At 31.9% G+C, this 23,988-nt stretch overlaps 5 protein-coding genes across 11 annotated transcripts; 3 read left to right on the forward strand and 2 right to left on the reverse strand.

Moving 5' to 3' along the window:
* The first annotated feature begins 1,648 nt into the window (after positions 1–1,648).
* On the forward strand, positions 1,649–4,166 carry LOC8287104 (50S ribosomal protein L18). The gene is made up of 2 exons (XM_002512402.4): positions 1,649–1,912; positions 3,594–4,166. The coding sequence occupies exon 2, from the start codon at positions 3,604–3,606 to the stop codon at positions 3,949–3,951; it is 348 nt and encodes a 115-aa protein (XP_002512448.1). The 5' UTR covers positions 1,649–1,912; positions 3,594–3,603; the 3' UTR covers positions 3,952–4,166.
* A 3,035-nt stretch (positions 4,167–7,201) lies between these two features.
* On the forward strand, positions 7,202–9,119 carry LOC8287105 (dormancy-associated protein homolog 3). Of its 3 annotated transcripts, none has more exons than XM_015715123.3 (3): positions 7,202–7,419; positions 7,713–7,871; positions 8,745–9,119. In XM_015715123.3, exons 1-3 carry the CDS (start codon positions 7,305–7,307, stop codon positions 8,843–8,845), a joined length of 375 nt encoding a protein of 124 aa, XP_015570609.1. In that variant the 5' UTR covers positions 7,202–7,304; the 3' UTR covers positions 8,846–9,119. The 3 variants fall into 3 exon arrangements, with proteins under 3 accessions (XP_015570609.1, XP_015570608.1, XP_015570607.1); XM_015715122.3 differs by having other exon boundaries at positions 8,749–9,119; XM_015715121.3 differs by having other exon boundaries at positions 7,203–7,419; positions 8,742–9,119.
* A 2,084-nt stretch (positions 9,120–11,203) lies between these two features.
* Positions 11,204–15,277, forward strand: LOC8287106. Of its 4 annotated transcripts, none has more exons than XM_048380190.1 (5): positions 11,204–11,482; positions 12,185–12,543; positions 12,745–13,079; positions 13,565–13,740; positions 14,643–15,277. In XM_048380190.1, the coding sequence occupies exons 1-4, from the start codon at positions 11,410–11,412 to the stop codon at positions 13,701–13,703; spliced, it is 906 nt and encodes a 301-aa protein (XP_048236147.1). In that variant the 5' UTR covers positions 11,204–11,409; the 3' UTR covers positions 13,704–13,740; positions 14,643–15,277. The 4 variants fall into 4 exon arrangements, with proteins under 4 accessions (XP_048236147.1, XP_048236148.1, XP_048236146.1 ...); XM_048380191.1 differs by having other exon boundaries at positions 13,565–13,733; positions 14,617–15,277; XM_048380188.1 differs by having other exon boundaries at positions 11,205–11,482; positions 13,565–13,733.
* Positions 15,278–15,547: 270 nt separating this feature from the next.
* Positions 15,548–19,296, reverse strand: LOC8287107 (serine/threonine-protein phosphatase PP1). Of its 2 annotated transcripts, none has more exons than XM_015715084.3 (4): positions 18,564–19,296; positions 17,168–17,727; positions 16,216–16,418; positions 15,548–16,092 (listed from the first exon to the last, which is right to left on the reverse strand). In XM_015715084.3, the coding sequence occupies exons 1-4, from the start codon at positions 18,757–18,759 to the stop codon at positions 16,020–16,022; spliced, it is 1,032 nt and encodes a 343-aa protein (XP_015570570.1). In that variant the 5' UTR covers positions 18,760–19,296; the 3' UTR covers positions 15,548–16,019. The 2 variants fall into 2 exon arrangements, with proteins under 2 accessions (XP_015570570.1, XP_002512451.1); XM_002512405.4 differs by having other exon boundaries at positions 16,233–16,418; positions 18,564–19,292.
* Positions 19,297–22,350: 3,054 nt separating this feature from the next.
* Positions 22,351–23,370, reverse strand: LOC8270067. The gene has a single exon (XM_002535414.4). The coding sequence runs from the start codon at positions 22,989–22,991 to the stop codon at positions 22,470–22,472; it is 522 nt and encodes a 173-aa protein (XP_002535460.1). The 5' UTR covers positions 22,992–23,370; the 3' UTR covers positions 22,351–22,469.
* Positions 23,371–23,988: the final 618 nt, after the last annotated feature.

Genomic DNA, 23,988 nt, shown 5'->3' on the forward strand with positions numbered 1-23,988 from the left:
GTAAATAGTTTTTTTTTTTTACCAGAAGGTATTAGTAAATGTAATTCTTTTTTACTATTCTTAAATAATTTTAATAAGTAATGTTTAGAATTTTATAAAGATTTTATTGAATCAATAATAAAAAAATCTTTAAGGAAAAAGTTAAATTATTATTATAAACTATCACATCTTAAAATTCACACTAAATTTGTTATTATTTCTTTTTAAAGTTGATTTTTTCAAATTCTTTTAATATTCTAACACAAAACTCTTTTTAAATGAAAAAGTCTAAATTATTCATTATTTTTTAGTTATTATCAGAATATCCATTGCTCGATAAAACCAGAATAATTATATTTTTTATTTATTAAACATGAAAAAAAAAATTAGTTACTTTAATATAATATAAGTAATATATGATCATTTTAAAAGATATATATGTTTAAAGATAACAGTCGGATTTTTCTCGTGTATTAAGTAAATTCTAGTGAGATTGATTCAAGTAGATTTAAAAGAATTTAGAACGGGTTTGAGATTTAATTTTATTTTCTGTGTTAGGTTCGAATTTGAACACGTGAATACTCGATATAAATGGATAGACCCATTAAATTTTATATTTATATTTTTATCATTTTATTCCTCATGAGATTTGAACCCGAGACTTTTTATAGAAAGACAAATATTACCACTAAGCCATTTAATGATCTTTATTAAAATGACACATACATATATACACATATACATACATACTTGTTTAGATATATACATATATATATATATATATATATATAAAGTGAAATAATAAAAAATTAACAATTATGAATTTTTATTAGTTTTGTTGTCAATGAAAATTAAATTTACTTATTAGTAAAAAAATATATCATTTAGAAAATATTATTAGCAGTATCCAATTTATTAATATTTTTAACTTACAATTTTGTAACATTAATAATGACATTAATTATATATATATATATATATATATATATATTTATTAAATAATTTTTATTAATAATGTATTTCTTAACTAATTAATATATTTTTTAATTAATATATTTTAATAAAATCAATATTACGTTTTAATCATTGTAACTGTTAGCAGTTTATTCATACGTTAAAATATAAAAAGAAGCTTATAAAGTTTTTTTATTAATAAATTTAATATTATTTATCGAAAAAAGTATAAAAAAAACTAAATTGCGTTAACAAATTATTGCAATATTTCATTTAAAAATATTAACATTATTAATTTATAATTATATAGTGCTAATATAATATTAATTATATTTATTAAATAATTTTAGTTAATTTTATATTTTTGACTAATTAAAATGCTATAGAAAATCTATATTATTATATAATAAAATTAAAATTTTAATCTCATATTCTGAATTTAATTAATAAATCTAATTTGTATTATTAAAAATTAACAATAAATATATATATTGCATTGTTATATATAGAAATAGTTTTTAAATTTAAATATATTATATAATTTTTAATTTTTATTTCTGTAATAATAAAATTTAATATTTTATATAAAAATAGAAGTATTATACTAAATTTATTAATAAATTAAAAAATATATTGAACGTAGCTTTCTATTAGTTTTAAGATAATTTATATAATTTTAAATAAAATTATGTAGTTTTTTTGAATAATCTACGTAATTTTGATATTCCAAGCTAAAAGAGAATATGGCAGACTAAACCCTAATTCCATTCTCCTCTAGTCTCAAACTCAAATTAGCTCTCTCAAAGCGTCCTCCACCCTCGCAAACCCTCGTGTCATCGCCGACTTTGCTGCCGTTCCCATTGCTGTTGCTGCCATTCCCGTTTCTGCCATTTCCGTCGCCCTTGCTGCAGCCGTCGCTTGCTGCCGTCGTTGTCAGCCGCTGCTCCAGTCTTCTCAGTCGTTGCTGCCGTCTTCTCAGGTATTATTGTTGTTTTAATACACTTCTATGGTGTTTTAGCAGAATTACAGACCCTGCCTTCTGCGGTAATTTTTATTTGATTTTCTTGGCAATATGTCGACTTGATGCTAATTAATCCTGTCGTTTAGAATCTATTGGTTTGCATGATTTTCATTTATTAATGAGATTGCAGGACTTTGAACATGCAATTTTTTCAGCATATTTTGAACTAGTTGGCCTTTGAAGGCTCTTGTGAATTTATTGTTATGAATTTGTTTGTTCTGGTGAGATTGAGTTACTGAGAAAGAAATGAATATGAATGTTAAGAAAATACATAAAGGTTGGCTGGACCATACTTTGTTTGCATAAGAGTTTCTCTGTTAACATCATTAACTCATGGATTTTGAGGTGATTTAAATTACATATATATCATCGATAAGGGAATTCTTTTGTGCAATTACTTGTCATTTGTGTAATTGCATTAACTAAAATGCGTGTGATTGAATATTCATGCTGTATATATTATCGAAAAGGGAATCCTTTGCCAAGATCGTTTGTAATGATACAGGAGAATGATCATAATTAATGATTTTGGTTTTGAATACTAACTTTCCTTTTTCTTTTCTTTTTAAGGGCTGACAACTTTAATGGGTGGGGTTCTATGAGTAGAATTTGAATGTCAAATTTGATATTTCGATAAAAATACAACAGCCAAAGTGACCTGGATAAGATCAAATGTGTATTTAACACTTCTTCAGTGGACATTATCAGTGCTTTTCATTTTTTAGTGACATCATTAGAACTTTCTTCTTTTTCTTTTTACTTATTCAGCATATCTTTGTTCTTCCAATCAGTTTGTTCGATGTCGATACTTTTGTGTCCTTTCATGCAATTGCTTAATTTCATCAGTAGATATGTAGAGTAATTTAGTTTAGATAACAATGAATGCATATAATAAGTCCATCTGCTTAAGTAGGTATTAACTTTGAGATCTTTGGAGAAGCCTTGCTTTCCCAGAGAGTTTAAGTTAAGTGTGATTCATGATTCTGTCTCTTTGTGTGTGTACAAGGTATGTAAGGGTGTATTAGGCTTCAACAACTTAAAAAATGATGAATTTGTAACTGAATCCTAGCCCACACATTAATTGCTATGCTCTCTAAGGCTATATTGTTTTACTATTCTAGCAGTCTCTTTCGAAATCCGAGTTAATTAAGACTGCTGATATCTTCTTATATCTTGTACTGCTGTCTTGTGGGTTGATTTATTCAATGACCTGGTTGGATTTGTACTTTATTTTTTTTAATCGAATGAAATGGTAAAAGATGTGTAATATCTTTGTGTTTACTGCAAATAGTCAAGTGAATTTGAACTGCTACCAATGGGGAATCAGAGTAATTCATTTGCATTTCAGACGACAAGGACATTGAGAACTTAGGTCTCATATCACACAGTGGTTCAGTTTATGTGTTTTGGAGGTTACAATCTGCATTTAACCACTTCAAACAAGTTTTAGGTCTGCTAATTGAATCATGTAATTGAGCACTTTCATATAGAACTCAGGTGTTTTTCTTTTCACTTCAAATTTTTAGGTCTGCTCTTTATCTTCACCATTTACAGGCAAAACTTGTTGCATTTTCCTCTAAGATCATTGACCCTAGTTTAAATTATTCTTGCCTCTGCGCTTGTTGGCAATTGGTTGCAGAGAAAGAGAGATGGTTATTCCACCACCAGTTAAGTGGCCACCTAGAGTTGCAGATTTTCTGAAACCCTATGTCCTGAAGATGCACTTCACGAACAAGTTTGTTAGTGCCCAAGTTATCCACTCACCGAGTGCTACAGTGGCATGTTCAGCAAGCTCACAAGAGAAGGCTTTGAGGCCAAGCATGGAAAATACCCGGGATGTAGCAGCTGCAGCCAAAATTGGGAAAATACTGGGAGAGCGGCTGCTGGTCAAGGGCATACCTGCTATTTCTGTTTTCCTGAAGAGAGAACAGAAATATCATGGAAAGGTGAAAGCTGTGGTTGATTCTGTAAGAGAATCTGGTGTCAAACTACTTTAAACTGAGCTGGAGAAAATATCTAATTTTTTTTTTGTTAAAACTATAGTTTCAAAGAGTCCTGCTTAGTCCTGAAAGGGTTACTTGGGGGAGATCAATGAGACAATGGATAATGGTTTATCTTTGTTCTAGATGCTATTCTGTTGGGGTCACGTGTTATAAACGTACTTTATCATTTCAAAGTATGGGATCACGAAAAAGACTAGTTTGGAGAACAATTCTTTAATTTTCAGCCGCTGGAAACCTATCGTGGGATAGATATTGTTTGTAGGGATAGTTTTGTGATCTGTAGTGAGTAAATGGCAGCAGCAACAGCATCACTGCTGGTGCATAACTGGGTCTAGTATATTCGTTACTCCACATAGTTGTCCAATGTTTCTCCCTGGCTGATAGGTTTTATGACGTGGGAGCACATCACCTCACTAATTTAGTTTAATGCAGCTAGCTGCTTCCAATGTTGTTAAAAGCCCCGAAACCAATCCAGTGAGCAGCAGTGGTTTTTCACTATGCCATTCAGGAGGAGCTGAAATGTAAATACCCAGTGGGCTGTTCTGTATTTATTGATTGTAATAAAAAAAAAAAATTGAATTCAAAATAAATACAAGGTTATTCTGATATTATTTCATTTAATTTCTACAGTGCTATCGGCAGGAGAATAATTAAAGTAGATTATACCTCTCTTAAAGAATTTCTATATTGTGGCTTTGGTTAATAAAATTAATTAGGTAGACTTGATGTTTATTATACACTTAAGAAAGCATTCTTGACCATCCGCTAAAGCAACGGAGACAAGACAAAGAAAGGTTAATTATTGATAGCGATATTAAATATTTATTTATAGATAATATTTGGGCCTATAACATTTTAATTTATTTTCCCATAATAAGTTGATAGTAAGGCATAAAAAAGCAAGTGGGGTATGGGTGGAGTGATGCTGGTTGGGGGAGTCGTCTTTTGAGGTAGCAAAAACGAAGACCCAATTAGTGTCACTGAAGATTATTACTCTTGTCGTTCATGGAAGAGACTTTTGTGCCACTATCTCATCTCTTCGTACCGCCCTCCTGAGATGTCATGCTACTTCTCGCGATATGTATTCTTTTTTATTTATTTATTATTATTATTATTAATTAATATAAAAGAAATTAGATATCGTCATATGATAATAATTGTTTGTTTACATAAGCTTAATAATATTATATGTCACGTTTGTCATGAGATATATTTTGTAGCTTCATGAATTTGATTTAGTTTTCAATGAATGAAAAATCCCTTGATTTATAAATAATATTTAATTAAATGAATATTCCCTTTTTCTATTTTTTCAACATAATAAGAACTCTTAAAAGTTTTTCAATTTTTTTTTCTATTTTAATAACAATTGTAAGAAAAAAATATTGTCAACAGGAAGTTGAGACTTCTAGATATTATATCACATGATACATAGCAAAATATAAAGCTATATAATACTAATTCTTCAATTAAATAATGCAAGTCTCTCTTATTTAAATACTTCAAATTGTAGAATTTGCAATCAAATGCATGAATGTGTCTCTGTTTTCTAATTATTTTCTGCCTATTGACATCAGGGATTCTTTTCTCATGAAATTGATCATTTGATTTAACAAAAAACACAAAGCTTATCTGGACAAGCATGGTGTGTCACTAATAGATAAATTTAAATTATTATAATACCTTATCAACCTATATTTATTTTCTTTCCACTAAATATTAGCTCTTATTTCTTTTGTTTTTGTATTTATTTTTCAAATATTCAAAGAGTATGTGAATAATTATTCAAGTTTTAATTTTAAAAATATATCTTATAATTGATAAATCAATATACAAACTTTTAATTATTAGCAAAAGATAGTATTTCATCATATAATCAATGAGTTGTACTATTATAGCTTTTTTCACATAGTATTTATATTATATTTAAAAAAAAATTAAAAAATATGTTTATTTCCCAATTAAGAAGTATTTTTTTGATAGCAAAAGGCAATATTTTACAATAATTAAATATTTTTAAAAAGTTATAATTTTATAATCAATACATTTTAAAATTTCAAATGCATTTTTTGAAATTTTTTTTTAATTTATAGATCAATTTGCCCCTCAACTTAGAGTTGACTAATTCATTCCGCTTTTAAATTTTTGGTAAATTTCACCCACTAACTACTAACTGGGTAAAAAGGTTTAATTCAATCTAAATTTCTATAAAATTAAGAAATTAAACTTTATGCATAATAGAAAGCAAGTGAATGGAGGACCTAATAAATAAGTAAAGTTCATTTTAGTTCTTAAACTTTATATTATGTATTAAACTTAGTAAAATAATTTGTATAATAAATTTTTTATTTTGATATGACCTAATAATAATATCTAACAAAAATAATTAAATTTTTATTTTTAATAAAAAATCTAAATCAAATAATAAAATTAAACTCATATAAATTTAAAATTTTACTAAAATTAGAAAAATTGATTTTTTTAAAATAATTAATATTTTTAGCATAATTTAGTCAAATAAATAAAAAAATTAGTAATTACTATTATTTAATCTAAATTATTTAATATTTTTATTATAATTGAATTTAATACTTAATATAAAATTTTAAGAATTAAATTAAATTTTATTAATTGATTAAGTCTTTTAATTGAAATTTTATTTGCTTTGCATGTGGATTTATTATCTTAATTTTATAAAAATTTAAACTGAATTTGCTATTTTTACTAAATTAGTGGATAAATTAGCTAAAATTTTAAAATCTAATTAAAATTGGCCACTCATTTCAAATTGAAGAGGCAAATTGACCATGACACCGTATATTTTCTTTGATTTATTGACAACAGTAAATATCTTGCTACGATAAAATCCGACAAATTGATCATAGCGAAAGGCGGCTAACAATCTAGACCAGATAATCTTGTAAATACTACCCGAACACAGGGGCATTCTCATTCATTTTGAAAAATGTTGAGGATATTTTGGTACTTAGCCATACCTCAGATAATGACCTATCACGTGATATGGTGTCTCTCCCATCTCTTTAAAGCCACGTCTCACTTCTCTCATTCGTACCTCCCCGGTACGTGGTCCCCACATTTCACATCGATCTTATCTCAATAGACGTGGCTCTCGATCGAGTGCCCACGTCGACACAATAGCATCAGATCCAGATTAACGGCCCAGATACACATTCAAACAAAGAAACTTGTTCGATGATTAACGCTTCAGTTCTTCTTTAAATATCTTCACCACCGCTCTCTCCTCACTCCCCGAGTGCTGGATATTGGGGTTTCTAACGTACGCCGGTTTTCTGCTGAATTAGTCGCAGACTCCGCTCACGTGTGCTATGGGTCTACTTGACCAGCTTTGGGACGATACCGTGGCCGGACCACCACCGGACAACGGCCTCGGCAAGCTCCGGAAACATTCCACCTTCAATTTCCGGTCAACCACCGGCAAGGGTATGCAAATAAAAGAAGCGTGCTTACTAACGTAAATACCGTGGCGTAAACAACGGATTAATTTTAGCCAAAATTGGCAAAAAGACCGTATCAAATTCTATAAGTTTCAAGTTATATTAACCGGAGAGCTATGAGTAACAATTTGCAATCCTATTAGTGATAATCAAATATTAGATCACATGCAAATTAAATACCAAATGGATCATGTTAGTTAAACGGCGTTAAGTTTCTAACTGCTGGTTCTTGGAACTCTTCTCTTTTTGTTTCTTTTTTGGTTGGTTGCATTTAATCAGAATCAGACGGTCAAAACGGGCGATCGTTAGGTGATGATGCCAGCGAGGAGGTAACAAAAGTTACGCGCAGTATCATGATAGTAAAGCCACCTGGATATCAGTTTGGATCTCCTCCGGTTTCCCCTGCCGGCTCTACTCCTCCGGTATCGCCCTTTTCCGGTAAGCTTTTTTCTGTTCTTAGCAATTGACAATTAAGTCCCTCATTTTTCTTGTCCTAAAAAACTGGAGGTTGAGGTCATCTAGAAAGAAATATCGATGAGTGGAATTATTAGGGGTAACTTTGTCATCTTGTAGTGTTTGTCCGCTTGCCAATAAGGATAATTGTGAATTATTAGTATTATTTTATTAATTATTATATTATTATTTATTATTATTATAGTGGTATTTGGATAATGACATTTTAATATGTCGTTGTTGACGTGCATTTTTGTGCATGGTTTTTGGCCAGCCCTTAAGATAACCATTTATTCTTTTACCTACCTCTTGACCAACTGTGGTTACTCCAGTTCTTAACTCATGTTTGCCTTTGCCTTCTGCCCATTTCCTGGTCTAAAAAGCCACTTCCATTTTTATGACTATTTAGTCGATTTGCCACCTCACAGTTAAGTGCCAGTGGAAACCAGACTCTAAAATTAAAGAAAAATTAAGAGAGACGGAGGGGGTCAGTATATATTATTTAAGGTGTCAAATCATATATTTTTGTTTTCGTTTAGTATAGTACTGTTATGAACATTTCCACAAAGACGAGGGGCCGAGTAAACCCTCTTGTGTTGAACATGGCTTCCCCCCCTGATAGTGTGGAGGTAATTACATGTGTGTATACTTTGAGCTTGCTTAAGTGCCTTTGAGCATCTCATTAAAATCAGTCTGTGCCGCGTGTAAAGATAAAATCAACCGCATTATTTACGTGTTGTGCTTACATGGTAATTTATATATAGTGCTGTATGTATTCGCTATCTAGCTTGTTTGTTTCGGACGATCATTTGTATATATATGTGCTTATGGAGTTTGTTTATGGGTGTTAAAAAGGAGGCAGAGAGTCCTTTCGCTTTCGAAGAAGATCGACATCAGATGCATATGAGAAGGCAAGCGAGGTTGGACCCAGGAGTCCTGCTCCTCCTTACGACGTCTGATATATGAGAGATCACTCCTTTTGTTATCTTGCATCCGGCTGCTGTAATGTTTTCAATTCTGGAAGAAGTGTTTGGGTTTGTAATGGCGTGTGCGAAGACCCAAGTGTTATGTGTGTGTTTACATGCTTGTGTAGCAGTGTTTCGGAATTTGGATCTTTTAGCTTTAGTGATAAGCTGCGAGATAGGTTGGTACTTTTAAGCAGTGAACTTGTGATAGTGTAGTTATGCTATCTGTATATATTATTATAAGCTTTCTTTCCTTTTCTTTTCTTCATATTTGTTCCAAGTTCCCTTACAATTTCCTGCTGCTCTCTCTTTGATTATTTGCAATGCGGCTCTGGGGTCTCAGGGGGTTATTATGGTACTTTCAGTGCGATTGGATGGTGTTTGCTAAAGTCAAAACAAAGGATCTAATCTAATTTAAGAGGATTTGGATGGGGTTGGTATGAAGGAGCTATCAAGGGTGGTGGGGCTCCCTCCCCTCCCCTATTTAATGTGCAAGTTGGAGGCTGTGATGGGCCGTACTTAATAAATACCAAATTCAATACGTCTCGAGTATTGATTAGTGACCATAATAGGGTGTCTATTATTGTGCTTAATGCTGTTATAAACATGACACTGCTGATTCAACTTTTTATCTGAATCCTTCTGCAGTTGGCTCTATTTGGCGATCAACCCATAGGTGGCTAGACAACCATTTTCCCCCCATCTCTACGCTTTAGCCATTGCTTCCAACAATCATGACTTTAGCTATAATAAGAAATTTCCATAGCCTTAAACATTAAATTTTTGTGTAATTTAATCAAACGAATTAAATATTTTTCGGCCAAACTAAATTACTTTCAATGCTGCAGTCATACGATAGAATATCTTCTTCTTTTTTTGTAATGGATGGAATTCGTTTCATTTCATAATATAAAAATATTAGAGGCTAGCCCAATACACACAAAATAAACTAAAAGCCCAAGTCCAAAACCCTAACAACAGACAAGGAAGAGTGGAAGAATTATACGAGACAAACCGCACCAGCCACCTCTTCCCACTGCTGCCTCCGCCATTTGCAGACTTTTGGTTGAAATGAAATCTGAAATCAAGAATTAATCCATAGACTTGCCTTTCTGAACAAAGAAAGAAAAAAAGAATGCTGCAATGTACAGCCCAATGGTAGCAAAACAAGGAACACATGGAAAAGAAATAGAAAAAGGAAAACAGCCAGCGCCAAGGATATTGACGACAGCCAAGATCAATATTTCAGTGAGTAGATTAGATTAAGTAAGCCTATAGTAGCAATAATAAGACTATGCTAGAGAAGGAAGGGAAACGAGGGGTATTTCTAAGGAAGGAGTCGAAGGCAAAGAAAGAAAAAATATATATTTGTAATCCATCCAGCTTGAATTAGATTTGTAATTGCTTGGGTGACCAGGTGGGATATCTAAGTTAGTTTTCTATGTAATGGCTTGGATATTATATAAGAATTAAGATTTACATTACCACACAAAATGAATTTTGCTTGAATATTTATAGGTACTGAGTTGAGAGTGATGCTAATTATGCAAATTGGACCCTAGATTACGGGAAGTAGAGCATGTCTTCCTAGTTTCTCGGACGTCAATAGTTTGATTGTCCATTCATAATATTGTCGATCTCTTATCTGTTTAGGCTGATAGCAAATTATGGAGGCTTCCGATTTGTATTTCCAACGTCGGATTCTAGCTAGTTCAGTAATTAACAAACAATTTTTAAAGAAAATAGAAAAGGAATCAATTAATTATTATCAAAATAGAAAAATTAATTAATTAATTAATTAAAATGTAATTTCTTTCTATTACATTTTAAATTTTAATATTTAAGGACAATTATTTGTTATATTCTTCTCTCATTCTAAAATATCTTAATAGCTAAATACATTTACGACTAATTCTAAAGTTAACTTACTTGCTAAATGTTATTACAATTGCATCCTCAAGGATTACTGGACTTAATGAGGAAAAAAAAAAAAAGTGCTGGACTTATCATGTACCCAATTGTTATAATATAGATTCGGTCTATGATTCTATTTACAAGTTCTAGGGCGAAGGACTCTGATCCTGGATTTTTCTATAAAATATGGTGAGTATATATTTTTGTCCTTATAAATATTTTATTTACTTTTTAAATTGTACAACGTAAAATTTTATTATGTTTTTTTAGTTATTTTTTTAAATATAATAAAATAAATTTATAAATATATTAAAAATTATATATTTTTATATATTTATAAAAATTTATCATTTATTATTTTTTAAAACTGTTATAATTATTTGATAGTCGATGTATACATGAATTACACCGTATACCATATTATAATTTACCATCGCCAACCGGCTTGCTACTGCATAACGCTGACCCGCACCGATATTAAGCCCAAGCCTAAAATAAATCAAATCGGGTCAAAAACCCGTCTGATCCAACGCACAGTCAATCGGTACCCGTGGACAATCTGTAGCTTTTCTTTCGATGTATCAGTAACAGTAGCGCATGGAGTCCGTACTTTCATCCAAGAAGAAGAACAAGAGAGTACTAGAATGAAGAAAATATATTATGACGGGTTTTTTGTTCTGCTGTTCCTTTTTTACTTTCAAATCCCTTTTTCCTCTGGTAGGTTCTTTCTTTTTTAATTCTTTGTTACTCTCTAGTTTTGTTTGTGATTTTCAATTTTGCATCTCCTGATTGTTGTCTTCGTTCAATTTATAGAACCCATTTCTGGTTTATTCATTTCACTTATGAATGGCTATCTTGTTCTGGTCTCATCACGTTTCCAAATCTGTACATGTTAGTTTCCTGATCCTGTGTATATTTTGGTAAAGAAAGATTTAAGCTTTTTAGGACTTGTTTGCTTATGAAGAGAGAGCAACATATGAGGAGAGTGTGAAAAATGCAATAAGACGTACTGTTTCTGTCCATATTGTAATGGCATATATACTTCAGCTTCGTTCAAGCTTTTCTTAAGACGATTTGGCATGTCCCTATATGATGTAATACATATAAAATACATTCCCTTATGTATCTTGAATCAACAGTAGCTTGCAGTTTACAATTTCTTCTCAATTGTGTTATTATTTTCTCTATGCTTATTTTTTTTGCATGTATGGGGCTTGACCTTCTGATAATAAAGTAATTGAGCTGATCCTTTTGAAGGCATTAGCTTGGTAATCATACTGCTTAATTGCTCAAGTGCTAGGCGGCTGCTGTTTTAAATTTATTTTTGTCCAATGACCAGTGGAGTAATACTGCATTTTTCTCTTTGTGAATGTACCAAATATGCATCCATCATATTAAGTTCCTTTTCTGTTGGTGCAGGAAAGCATGATGGAGTATGTACTTCCAAAGGTGGTCGGTTTCCACCATTCTCATCTGAAGGGAAACCACCAAAAAAGATAAGCAGGGGCTCCAAAGATTTGACCCTTTGCAGGGTGTTCCGCAAAAAGACTTGCTGTGATGTAGCTCAGACATATCCTGCTCTGCTGTCTGTTAGAAGACTGGCTTCAGCGGGGGAGGCCAGCCAAGAGTGCCTGCAGTTATGGGAATTATTGGAATGTTCCATCTGTGATCCCAACATTGGAATTCAACCTGGACCCCCTCTTATATGTTCTTCTTTTTGTGACAGAGTGTATGAAGCCTGTGCTACTGCTTACTTTTCTATGGAAGCAAAGACACAGGTGAGTCTATATTCTTCTAACAATTAGAATCAGACATTTGTAACACTTGCCATTGAATAATATCCTTAAGCTCGGTCCTGTAAGATCTGAGGTTTCATAGCTGAAGTTAGAGCCAGCAGAAAAGGAGGACCAAATTTAATATTACCTTTTTTTCTTTAATGCTTTGCATATTCAGTATCCTGAATAGAATTTACCTATCAGGTTCTAGCACCATGTGGAGTAAATGAATTTGTTTGTGGTAAAGCTGCTGAATGGGTCTCCAATGGCACAGAACTCTGTCACTCTGCAGGCTTTGCTGTTAAAGTGGCTGATGATACATACCATGGTACAGAAGGAGCATTTTGTTATGGTGGTAGAGCCAGTCTTGATTCTATTGCCGAGTCATGGAAGGCTTCACGTTCTGAGTTGCCTCAGAAAGCTGGAAATTTGGGTGCTTTAGAAGATTTCCAGCAGTGGGTGCAGGAACTGCCTTTTAGTGAAAAAGTTTCTTGGGCAGTTGGAGGGATGGTGCTGACTGCAGGGTTGTTGTTTTTGAGGTTAGAACTCCTTATTGTTGCCTCTGCTAACCGTAGTTTGCTTGTTGGCTCCTTTTCCAGTAAGTTTGTTAAATGAAACTATACTGTATCCTAAAATTGGAGTACTACTGGTAGAGACTTAGATTTAATTTAATCAACTGCTGAGCTGAACTAAATGCAAGTGGTACTAGTATGGTTTGCAGAAGTCTATAAATGTCACACTCATGGGCACATATAGAAGCAGCAGCACTAAAGGGGCGTTTCTTCTTTTCTAGGAGCAAGAAATTGGATGTTGATGTTGATAAATTTGCTAGTTGGAGAAGTCCATCCTGTAGAATAAGTCAATAATGTATAGCATATTTGATATGTTTCTAAACAACTTCATAACTATTCCATTTCATTTTTCTGCGAGTCTAATTATACCATTGTTTGTTTAATGACATTGTTTTAGTGTTGATGCTCAACGAAATATATGCCATATCTGATATATTTGGATGACCATGCAGCAAGAGGAAGAGTTACAGCCAGCGCCAGAAGCTAGCAGCTATTCAACGAACAGCAAGGAGACTGGATGGCAAGATGAACCAGAGTTCTCCTGAGAGTCAAGGGAATAGGAAAGGAAATAGAAGACAAACACTGAGTTGATAATAAGCTTCATGGTGTATTAATTGGCAGGTGAACGGTAAAAATAGTTTCATGATGTGAATTAGTTTTTCTTTTCCCTTTACTTCCTTATTCAAGAAAAGCAGATTTAATATTTTACAGTGATCAGAATTATTTTCTGGAGTTTTCTCTATTTATCATTCTACCTCAATCTAACAAGAAGATTCTCATTGTTACAGTCAATTTGGTAACTGCTGACTTCTTTTGTGTGTTTTCTTTTTTCCTCCTTCCCGGTTAACAAGTGCTTTTAGAGAAGCATTATCTTCAATATCTTTCCATTCAAGATTTTCTGTTGACCACCTGACCTTCATCTTATGCTTATAGATTTTAGGGGAAAATACCGAAACATATCTTTTTCACTTAAAATGCTGTGATTTTATTCTTAATAAAAAAATTATCTTATATTTTATTTTTCTTGCACTTTAAATACCCTATTGCTTAATATCATTATTGTTTATGAAAAAATATCAATAAAACATTAACTTTCAGTTATTAAATGATTTTGTAGGGGATTTACCATCAGACCAATTATCAAGATATTCTTAAAATATCATAGTTTTATTCCTATTAAAATTTTTAAAAAAGTTTATATAATCTATTTACCAATGTACGCTAAATCACTTAATAAATAATTTTGTAATTGCAAATGAGTATTATATTCATACTAATTTTATAGAAATCTATAGCAATTAATTTTTTTGTAGGGTAGTACAATGTAAAAGAATAATAATCATCTACGCTACAGTACTTTTTTTTGTTGGATAGAAATTTACTTTTTTGTTAAGAAAAAAACTAAGGTTCTTTAAGTGTAAAAAGGACAAACCACAATTCACTTTTTTTGTTAATACTTTTACTTAGATTTATACATAAATGTATTAAATTTTGGCAGTTACAGGTATAACCTTGCGGGTTATTTTTCAGGCAACTAAGTTTCAAGATGTCTGTTGAGAAGGCGTACTGGAGTGATGAGATGTCTTCTATTTACTTTCAGAAATAAGAATCGGATTTGTTTGTGTTGTGGAGAAGCCATTCCGGTGTGAAGACAACATTTCCCATATATGGGAAAAGAAAGAATTCAGTTTTAGTCAGGATTTTCTTAAATATATATACGCATGTAACATGTTTTGCAGTTTTACCACCAAACATGCAGCTGTAGTATGTAACTGGAATCTGCCGAGGTCTTTACTGCTGCACAAGGTTTACTGATCATCCACCTTTGCTTCTTGACATTGACATGGAAAAGAGAAACAGAAGATTATTTATTTCATATTTCTGTACAGCGTTGTTTGTATTGTAGCAAACAACTGAAACTCTAAGCGTTTTCTATCAAAGAAAGAATTCTCCTGATGGCAGATGAAGAGGGGCTCTTTTCCTACATTGCTGTAGAATTCAGCGAGCTGCCTATTCAGTCTGCGGCGATGAGTGTTGGCTTTTCCCAGTTCAATTCTTCTTCCTGTTAATGCCTTATAACAAACTTGAAGTAATTTGAAGTTTGGAAGCTAAATGAACCTAATGCAATAAATTAGACACAATTAATTCATAAAAGTTGTGTATAACTTGAGCCTTGAATATGATCTGAATATATGATGGAATTCACAGGCAACTGATGATCAATGTCTCCGCACCCAGCAAGTGAGATTGCGCATATTATATTTACCACGCTAGCCAAGCAACCAGCAGAAACAAAGTTGCAGACTCCTCGTCGGAATCGATTGAGGGCAAGAGATTTGTATCTGATGATTTCTATTTAGTATGGTGCAATCTGAGCAGCAGACCGCTTATAATATATATATATGCCTGACCATAGAATTTGATGTGTAATCTCATGCAGCCAGAACTGTAACCTAGTTACTTGAAATTATTCAACATATCATCAATTATTTACAAGTTAGAGAACTTAAATCAAAAGCCAGTTCGGTTGGGGGTACAATCTAATGCAATCCGCCTGCCAAGAATGAAGTGTTCTTTTCCAAGGGTAATAGGTCAACAACAGGACTTACATGAGCAAACCACGGTACTTGTACAAACTCAACAAAAAAGAAGGCAGGCTATTCCCATTCAGTTGATAGGATACGCTAATCGGTGGGAACAAGGCGTTATGAAAAAATGTCCAACGTGAAAACTTCAGCTCCTGTCCAGAAGATGGCAAGTGCTGTTAATTGTTTATCTACATAATTTTTTGCTCTAGCTATCTGCAGTGCACATCGTATTATGTGCTAATCAATAAGAGGAAAACGTTTCTCATCTTGTAAGACTGCATCATAACAGATATTTCAATCTGTAGCATGAAAGCTTGGTTTATCTTCTATTCAAAACCGGAATGAGACCCCAGATGACCTGACTCATGTTAGATATTTCAAGCTTTAGGAGGCTGTTTAAACAAGGAGAGCAAAAAGGTCAGATGGTTTCATTACCAAAACCTCATAGAATGAGAAAGAAGAAAAAAATCAAGTCATCCCCCATTTTCAACAAACAAGGTGAAAAAAAAAATTACGTAGGTGGCTGGATAACCTTCTTAAGGGGCAACTTAGAACTGCTTGCTGATGCAGCTGGCTTCAATATCTCGAAGGAACACACTAGAGATTCGTCGACACTCAGCAAAGCACCTGCATTGTCAAACTCCCCACCATAGTTTGGGGCTGAAAATATTGTGACTAGTCTTCGTTTAGCAAAAAATTCGTATCCATCTTCCACCACCTGCAATATAAAAGAAAAACCATAATCTGCACATGCTGGATTGTGTGATTATTGTTTCTTAATAAAACAAAATATGTGTTGTGATAGTTAGTCATTTTGGGTGCCTGTCACACCAAAGGATGGCTAAGGGCATTGATTACCACCCACCAATTGAAGGGAACATCTATCCAAATTTTTTTGGTGGTTTGGTTACTTTGGTAGGGTTAAAAGACTATTGTGATATGGTACATTTTCACTTTTGAAAACTCTTTATTATAAAAGCAATCCTTCATTAGATTAAAAGATAAGTTTGCCACGTTAGAAAAATACAAACAAATTCCTGACATGGGTCCCTCCACAGGGGGGTGGTTACAGATTATCCACTCAGAATATAGTATCCTCTTCTTCAACCAAAAGAAGGCAAAAGAACAGTAAAGTTATTTCCAGATAATTCGTTCCAATTTCTAGGTAACCTTTTGTGACTGACACAAACAAAACATATTCCGCAGATCATGATTTACCACATTCAACCTATAAGGCCCTCTAATGGTTAATTTTGCAGGAAAGGCATCCAAATTGTGTTCCATCCTTGCTTACCAAAGAAAAGAGGTGCCCCCTTACACTTAAATTTAAAGGATTCTTTTAACAAGAAAGTTGCAAGGAAAAGAAAAAGATATGCATGGTAGCAAAGAACAGCCTTTTATTGACTGCAGTTGAACAAAATCTATACATAGTTCATCCTATCCTTGCAAAAGAATAAATGGCTTTACCTGGTGACCTCGGCAAATGAGATCAAGGTCATTCTTATCCAAAAACTCAGCAACCTTATCAGCTCCAAAGGTACATGAAACTCCTCGATCGCTATCTGACCAGCCCTCAACCTTAACATTAGGATCAGACCAAAGTAGGTCACAAAGCAGACCACTATCAGGAATGTCAGTAGGCCTCTGAATTTCCTTTATTTGGTTGACATTTTCCAACTCAGGAGAGAGGCCACCGTGCATACACAGTATCTTCTGATCAATGAGTGCAGCCACAGGCAAACAATTGAAACAGTCAGTAAATATTTTCCAAAGCCTGACATTGAATCTCCTTTTACACTCATCATAAAACCCATATATCCTATTGATCTTTGCATCTTCATGATTTCCCCTCAATAGAAAAATTTTGTCAGGATAACTGATTTTATAGGCCAGAAGCAGACATATAGTCTCCAAACTTTGCTTTCCTCGATCAACATAATCTCCGAGAAAAAGGTAGTTGCAAGAAGGGGGGTAGCCACCATATTCAAACAACCTCAGGAGGTCTTGATATTGTCCATGAATATCACCTGTAACGAGCCAGCAATATTAGACAAGAGGCACAAAGGGAGACTAAAGGAGATAAATAATTTATTTGTTCCCTTTAATTGGTTCATTTAAAATGTTGTTTCTCCCAGTTGGATCCAAAGAAGTAAAAATGTCCTTAAAAATAAGAAAGGAATGATATAAATTATTCTATTAAACAAAAGATTTATTGACAAGCGCCTTAAATAGACATTATTTTCGATATATGACCATCAGACTTAATAGTGCCAAACTGAGTATGTTGCTATTTCGCATTTTGGGTCTTTATGGCTGTGCCTACAAAAGGACTCCAACTATACCAAGGCAATAGATGCAAATATCAATCTGACCCAAGAGTACCCGAGAAAGCAATTGAATTTTGATTTGATAATGAAGACTCAAATAGATAAACTTGCGCATAAGCTGATGATTATACAAATGGCTACTACACAGCCAAATCAAAATGAAAAAGATAGAGAGATATACAATGGGAATAAGCAATTAAGCACCGAGCTTACCCATATCATCAAAGAGCATACTTTATCAGTAAATCAACCATTTCAGTCCTCAATTACCATCAAGCTACAATCCCTTCCACAATTAAAATGCAATTGCAAACATCTCAAAATGGCCAATCATACCAAGCAATAGTAGTCCATCAAATGCACAACCATCAACACAAATTGTCTAAAACAAAGGCAATGCCTCACATGTTCCTCATCACCCAAACAAAATATCAAAAGTAAAAGCACATACAAAATCAAAATATTGCACAATAACATCATCCAAACATCATGAAATTAGATTCACTATAGACAGGGGAAGAAAAAAGAGTGCTGACCACATATGCGAATGGGAGCTTTAATCTCAAGGAGATTAGGCTGAGAGAGAAAGACTTGGCGAGCATTAACACACAATTGACGGATCTCTCCTTCAGAAAGCTGAACCTGCTTTCCTCCTTTCCCCTCCAATAGCCTCCTTATTATATCATCCAATACTCCCTTATCCATCATCCCTTCCATTGTCATCATCATCATCTTTATATCCAAAATCAAACCCAAATCTTTTTAATTGAATTAAAATTCAAACGGGCAATTAGAAAAGGGATGAAAATGAGAACCCAGAACGAATTATGCAATAAAACTATGAAGTAAGCGATCAAAAAATGGAAAGTTTGTACAAAGAGAGAAAAAAGGGTTAAGAGATTAAAAAAAGAAAGAAAAAGAAATAGAAGCTAAGAATAAATAGATATATATTTGGAATTTGAGATGAAAGAAAGAAATAGAAGAGTGAGAGAAATGGATGAAGAAGAGACAGATAGATAGATATATAGTATATGATAAACAGAAACAAAGAAACAACAATTAATAATAGACATGGCATGTCATTTTCTCCATGAATCTTTCTTTATCCAAATTCTCTAATATTCAAAAAAAAAAAAAAAGCTAATTTCTTTGCCACCAAACCAACTGCCAAGAAGACTCAATAATATGGGAAGTTGAAACCTTCAAATGTATGATAAGAGAGAGAAAAGAAAAGAATGGGGAAGCAAATTGGGATCAATTTCAGAGTACTAACAAAACCGCGTATTTTGAAAAGTCTGTTAATACGTGTACTGCAACTGATTTATTGCCCTACTTGTCTTCTGCATTATTATTACTATAAATTTAGTGTTTTATTTTTTTTATTTTGATATTTAAATTATTTTTTATCTAAAACTAAATTTTTATTAAAAATTATTTAATATAATATTTTTAGTCCGTTTTATATATTAAAGTATTTATTTGAGTTATTTAAAATAGTAAATTAATTTAAATATTATTTTTAAAAATAATATCATATTTTTTTTATATTTTATATTTATCTATTTTCAATATTATTTTTCTAAAACTCATTTGATTTTCATAAAATTAAAAAAAATATATTTATTTTTCTCATTCACTCAAAAAAAAAAAAATTATTTACTTAATTTTTTTTATCTTCATGCATTTTCGCTTCAAAAGTTAAAAATAAAACACGTTATTTCACCTCAAAACAATAAGAAGAAAAAAAATAAAGATATTAAGTATTCTAAACAAATAATTTCTATAAATTAAAAGATGATTAGTAAATTATTTTTTTAAAAAAATAAAAATTAAAAAAAATCTAATCTAATATTTTCTTTGTTGCTAAATTTTTTTTATAGAAAATAAAAAAGATAGAAAAATAGAAAAAATTATAGATAAAAATAAATAAAGATATTTAAATCATTTTATATGAAAATAAATTAAATTAAATTATTATTTTAACCTATAAAATATATAAGAGATATCATAATATATATAAATGAGTAGGTTCAGTTGATTGAACAAAAAAAAAATATAAATATCAAATATAAAAAATTAAAAAGTTAAGATACTAATTTGCAATTATATTTTACTATTATTATTATCTTTTATGATTCTAGCGAACCGTAGCATGCCACATTTATGTGTATATATGCATGCCATGCCAATGTAGCATGAAATATCACTTTTGTAATTATTTATTTTATTGGCATTTTCCAAATTTTTTAAAATCATTTTAAGATTAAGAATATACTGTGGTCAAAGGTTGAAGTTCATGTAAGAGATATATTTGTCAGCTTGGATCAAAGGCATCTCATGTACTATCCTTAGGCCTTCGAGCTATGAGTCAATTGAAGTACCTCTGTCATTTGTAATTTTTCTGATTAATTAATTAAATTACCTATCGCTATTGAAAAGGGGAAAAAATAAATAGTTGGACTGATTAAGAAAAAAAAAAAAGTTTAAATTTTGATTTTATTTTTACAATTTTAATTTCTTTCTGTTTGACACACTCTATATTAAATATTAATACATGCACATAAAAAAAATAGAAAGTTTGTAAAAGAAACTTTTCATTGGAGTGGCTTATAGGTAAAGATCCTCGAGTACAGAATGTTAAGTAGGTAAAATGGAGCTTAGAATTAGAAATGCAAGAAATCGTCATCCAAACCAAATCATTTCAATTCAAGTGCCCCGTCCATTGCTTATGGGGCCGACATTGCACCCAAAAAGTTGTCTAGTTTTCCTTTAATTATCAGAGGATTAAAGAAAGATTGTGTAAGTTTCATTCCACATAAAGGACCAACAAAGATTAGTGATATGGTAACTTGACAACTAAATCTTAAAATAAGATTGCCACTTTGTTAATTGCTTCTCCCCTTTGGAGAGGTTGGGGGAAGAGAGAAAAAGGAAGTACCCCTAAAAGCCTTTTCTGCATACGGATTAGAAGCCATAATGTCAAAATGAAAAGACCTCACGTCATAGGTGGATGTTGACTTAATACCCCAATTCTGTTCAAGTAAGTCTTTTCTTTGTCAGAGTGTGCATCAAATCAATCTGAGAATTCCAAGGAAACTTCCACTTATCTGCAGTCTCAACAACCATTCATCTATTGCCATTCTGTTTAGTACAAAAAATTGCCATTCTGCTTGTTGGAGGGCAAGGTGCAGCTACCCTGCACACATCTACAAACACGTGGAATTGGACGATGCAAGTTCAGGAATGAGTGTGCTGCTGATACAACCTAAGTAAATAACCTTGTCTGTCTCCAAAGAAAAACTCATCTGTCAAGATCACACTTACCAGTCTATTGTTCGATGAACAATAAAGAAGCTCATCACCAGATTATGATTCGATGAACATGCACGAAAATGGCAATTTGCAAAATGTACAAGAAACAAAGTAATGAAAAAGCCTTTCTATGGACAAGATCTAACTTAAGAGTATGCGATGCAGAAGAAGAATCTAATAAGACAATGGTAATTGGGTAGAATTAAGGAACAAGAGATTTTGACTATTCAACATTCATATTGACATGTTCCTTGTCATAAAGTTGAATTATGAAGAGAATCATATAGAAACTCTCCTCCTCCAATATAAATTACTCTGACAATTTCGTGCATAATTTTACATGATTTCTATTTTTCAGTACGAACACGTTCCATGGAGATAAATTACTTGCATATAAGAATCACTGCCAACAACAAATACCAACAGAAAAGAAACTTCATGTGCAGATCAAATTTCACTGTCGGGTTTGCAATGATCTTAGGTATACTGGTTCCTCATCATGAACTGATAAAATTTTCAACTGAAGGCAAAAAATGAAAACAAAAGCTTTCATTTTTTTCCAACAGAGAAATCAAAACTAAACATGTGCAGTGTTCATTTTTAATAAAGTTAAAGAGACAGCATCATGAATACACATATCGACCGCACATTTTACACAATGAACATACTGAAAAAGCTAACGAATTATAAACATAACCAAAATCACTATAACTGAATCACAAGTCTTATCAGTATATACTAAATTCCCCGTGCTCTAAACTTCTTAAACATCTATAATGCCAAATCAAATTCAGCTAATTTGTGTGCTTGCTGCTAAAACTAGACTTGATTTGGCCAATAAATGATAGATTAGGGGAAATGCCTGTAATTTGATCAGAAAATGAAGCTAACCCGATTACAATTGTTTACTCAGAGCTGAGATCTCCATTAAGTAGAAACAGAAACACAATTCAATGACAGGACATGAAGAAGACATCATCCAGATCAGTTAATATATAAAATTAACAAGAATTAAGAAAACAAACTCAACCCAATTCGATTAATTCCACCATTCAAATAAAACAAGCACGACAATTACCAACTCTAATAAAACAATAATGCATTGAAATCTTTGATTTAAGGAAAATTCCCTACAAAGAAGATACAAAAGGGTTTGATCTCATCTTGCTAACTTTCCTACGATCTCCACAGTCCAAACCACATCCACATTGAGGACTCTCCTCAAAATTATCAATAGGAAATCCAGCACCAGCAATTCCAACAGAGAACTCAAGATCATCCCCACTTCTTGAAACCTCAACAATATCAACCCACATAAACAATAGTTTAACACTAACACCTTGCAGACTAGAAAGCTTCCCTTTAGATATGTGACCTCTGATAGTTGACTTGTATCTTAACTGATAAGATCCTTCGAGAGAAAAGCTACAAGTACCATTCAAGAACGCAGAAAATTTACCTGAAGTTGTATCGAGATCGTAGCCAATAACTCCTTTAGGCAATAACCCTTTAGGGAAGTTGTAATCACTGAGAATCTCATACGCTGTGGGTTCTTCATTTACTGATTTAGCTAACCATGATGATGAAAATAGGAGTACTATGCAAAGAATTGCTGATAGAGATGAATAGCTATTGGTGTAGATTAAAGGCATCTTTTAGATTAGACTTTTTTGCGACGCTCTTTTTTTTTTTTTGGTTTATATTGTTTCTTGTACTTCCTTTTGTGATCTGTATATTGCACGAAAAGAAAAAGGAAAATCATGAATTTGAATGGTAGTTCAACTGCTGAAGCTTAGATGCGACGAAGAGTTTTTCTTTTCGCAGTTCTACCTTGGGAAGTTGCCATGGCTGTGAAATGGGCTGCGCTAGAATGTGTATGATGTGGTGTTTGGGCTTATTGGGAAATTCTTATCATTACAAGCCCAAGAATTTCATCCAAACCTACAAGGAAAGTTCTTAGAAAAAATAAAGAATCTATGTTTTTTTTTTGTTTTTTTTATTTAATTTAATATATTTTCTTTTTTATTCTATTAAAATATTAAAAATGCTGTTTTTTTTTTCAAATTACAGTTTTAGTAGTTTTGATTTTTCTTTAATTTTTCTGTGGTTAACTAAAAAACAGCAACACCCTAAATTTAAAAAAAAAATAAAAAAAAAAATTTTTGAAAAAAGATTTACACAATAAAAACTATTTTTTATTAATTTTAAGATATTTTCAAAAAATTCCCTTGTTCATGCTTACTATATATACAACAGCTACAACTAATAAAATGATAACGTATATATATAAATATTTTACACTTTAATACTGAATAATTGATATATACTTCATCATTTAAAATTAATAAATATACTGTGATTATCTATCAATTTGATATATAGATAGAATCATACACTAAGTTTAGATAATAAATTTTCAATTTATGCACATCAATATATAACTTTTGTTGGATGTTTACATTATATAGATGTTATATATATATATATATATATATATATGAAGCTTTAGAAAAATTATAAGATTTAAAAAATATGTAATTTTCTTTTATTTGCTAAAGTGTAAGTCAGTCAGAAAAGGTGTCACTTATTGACTGAAATAGCCAAAAGACTTGATTCATGTTGTATGTGAATCAATCCATTTAGAGAGAT

Source organism: Ricinus communis, chromosome 10 (assembly GCF_019578655.1).
Source record: "Ricinus communis isolate WT05 ecotype wild-type chromosome 10, ASM1957865v1, whole genome shotgun sequence".
Lineage (NCBI taxonomy): Eukaryota > Viridiplantae > Streptophyta > Magnoliopsida > Malpighiales > Euphorbiaceae > Ricinus > Ricinus communis.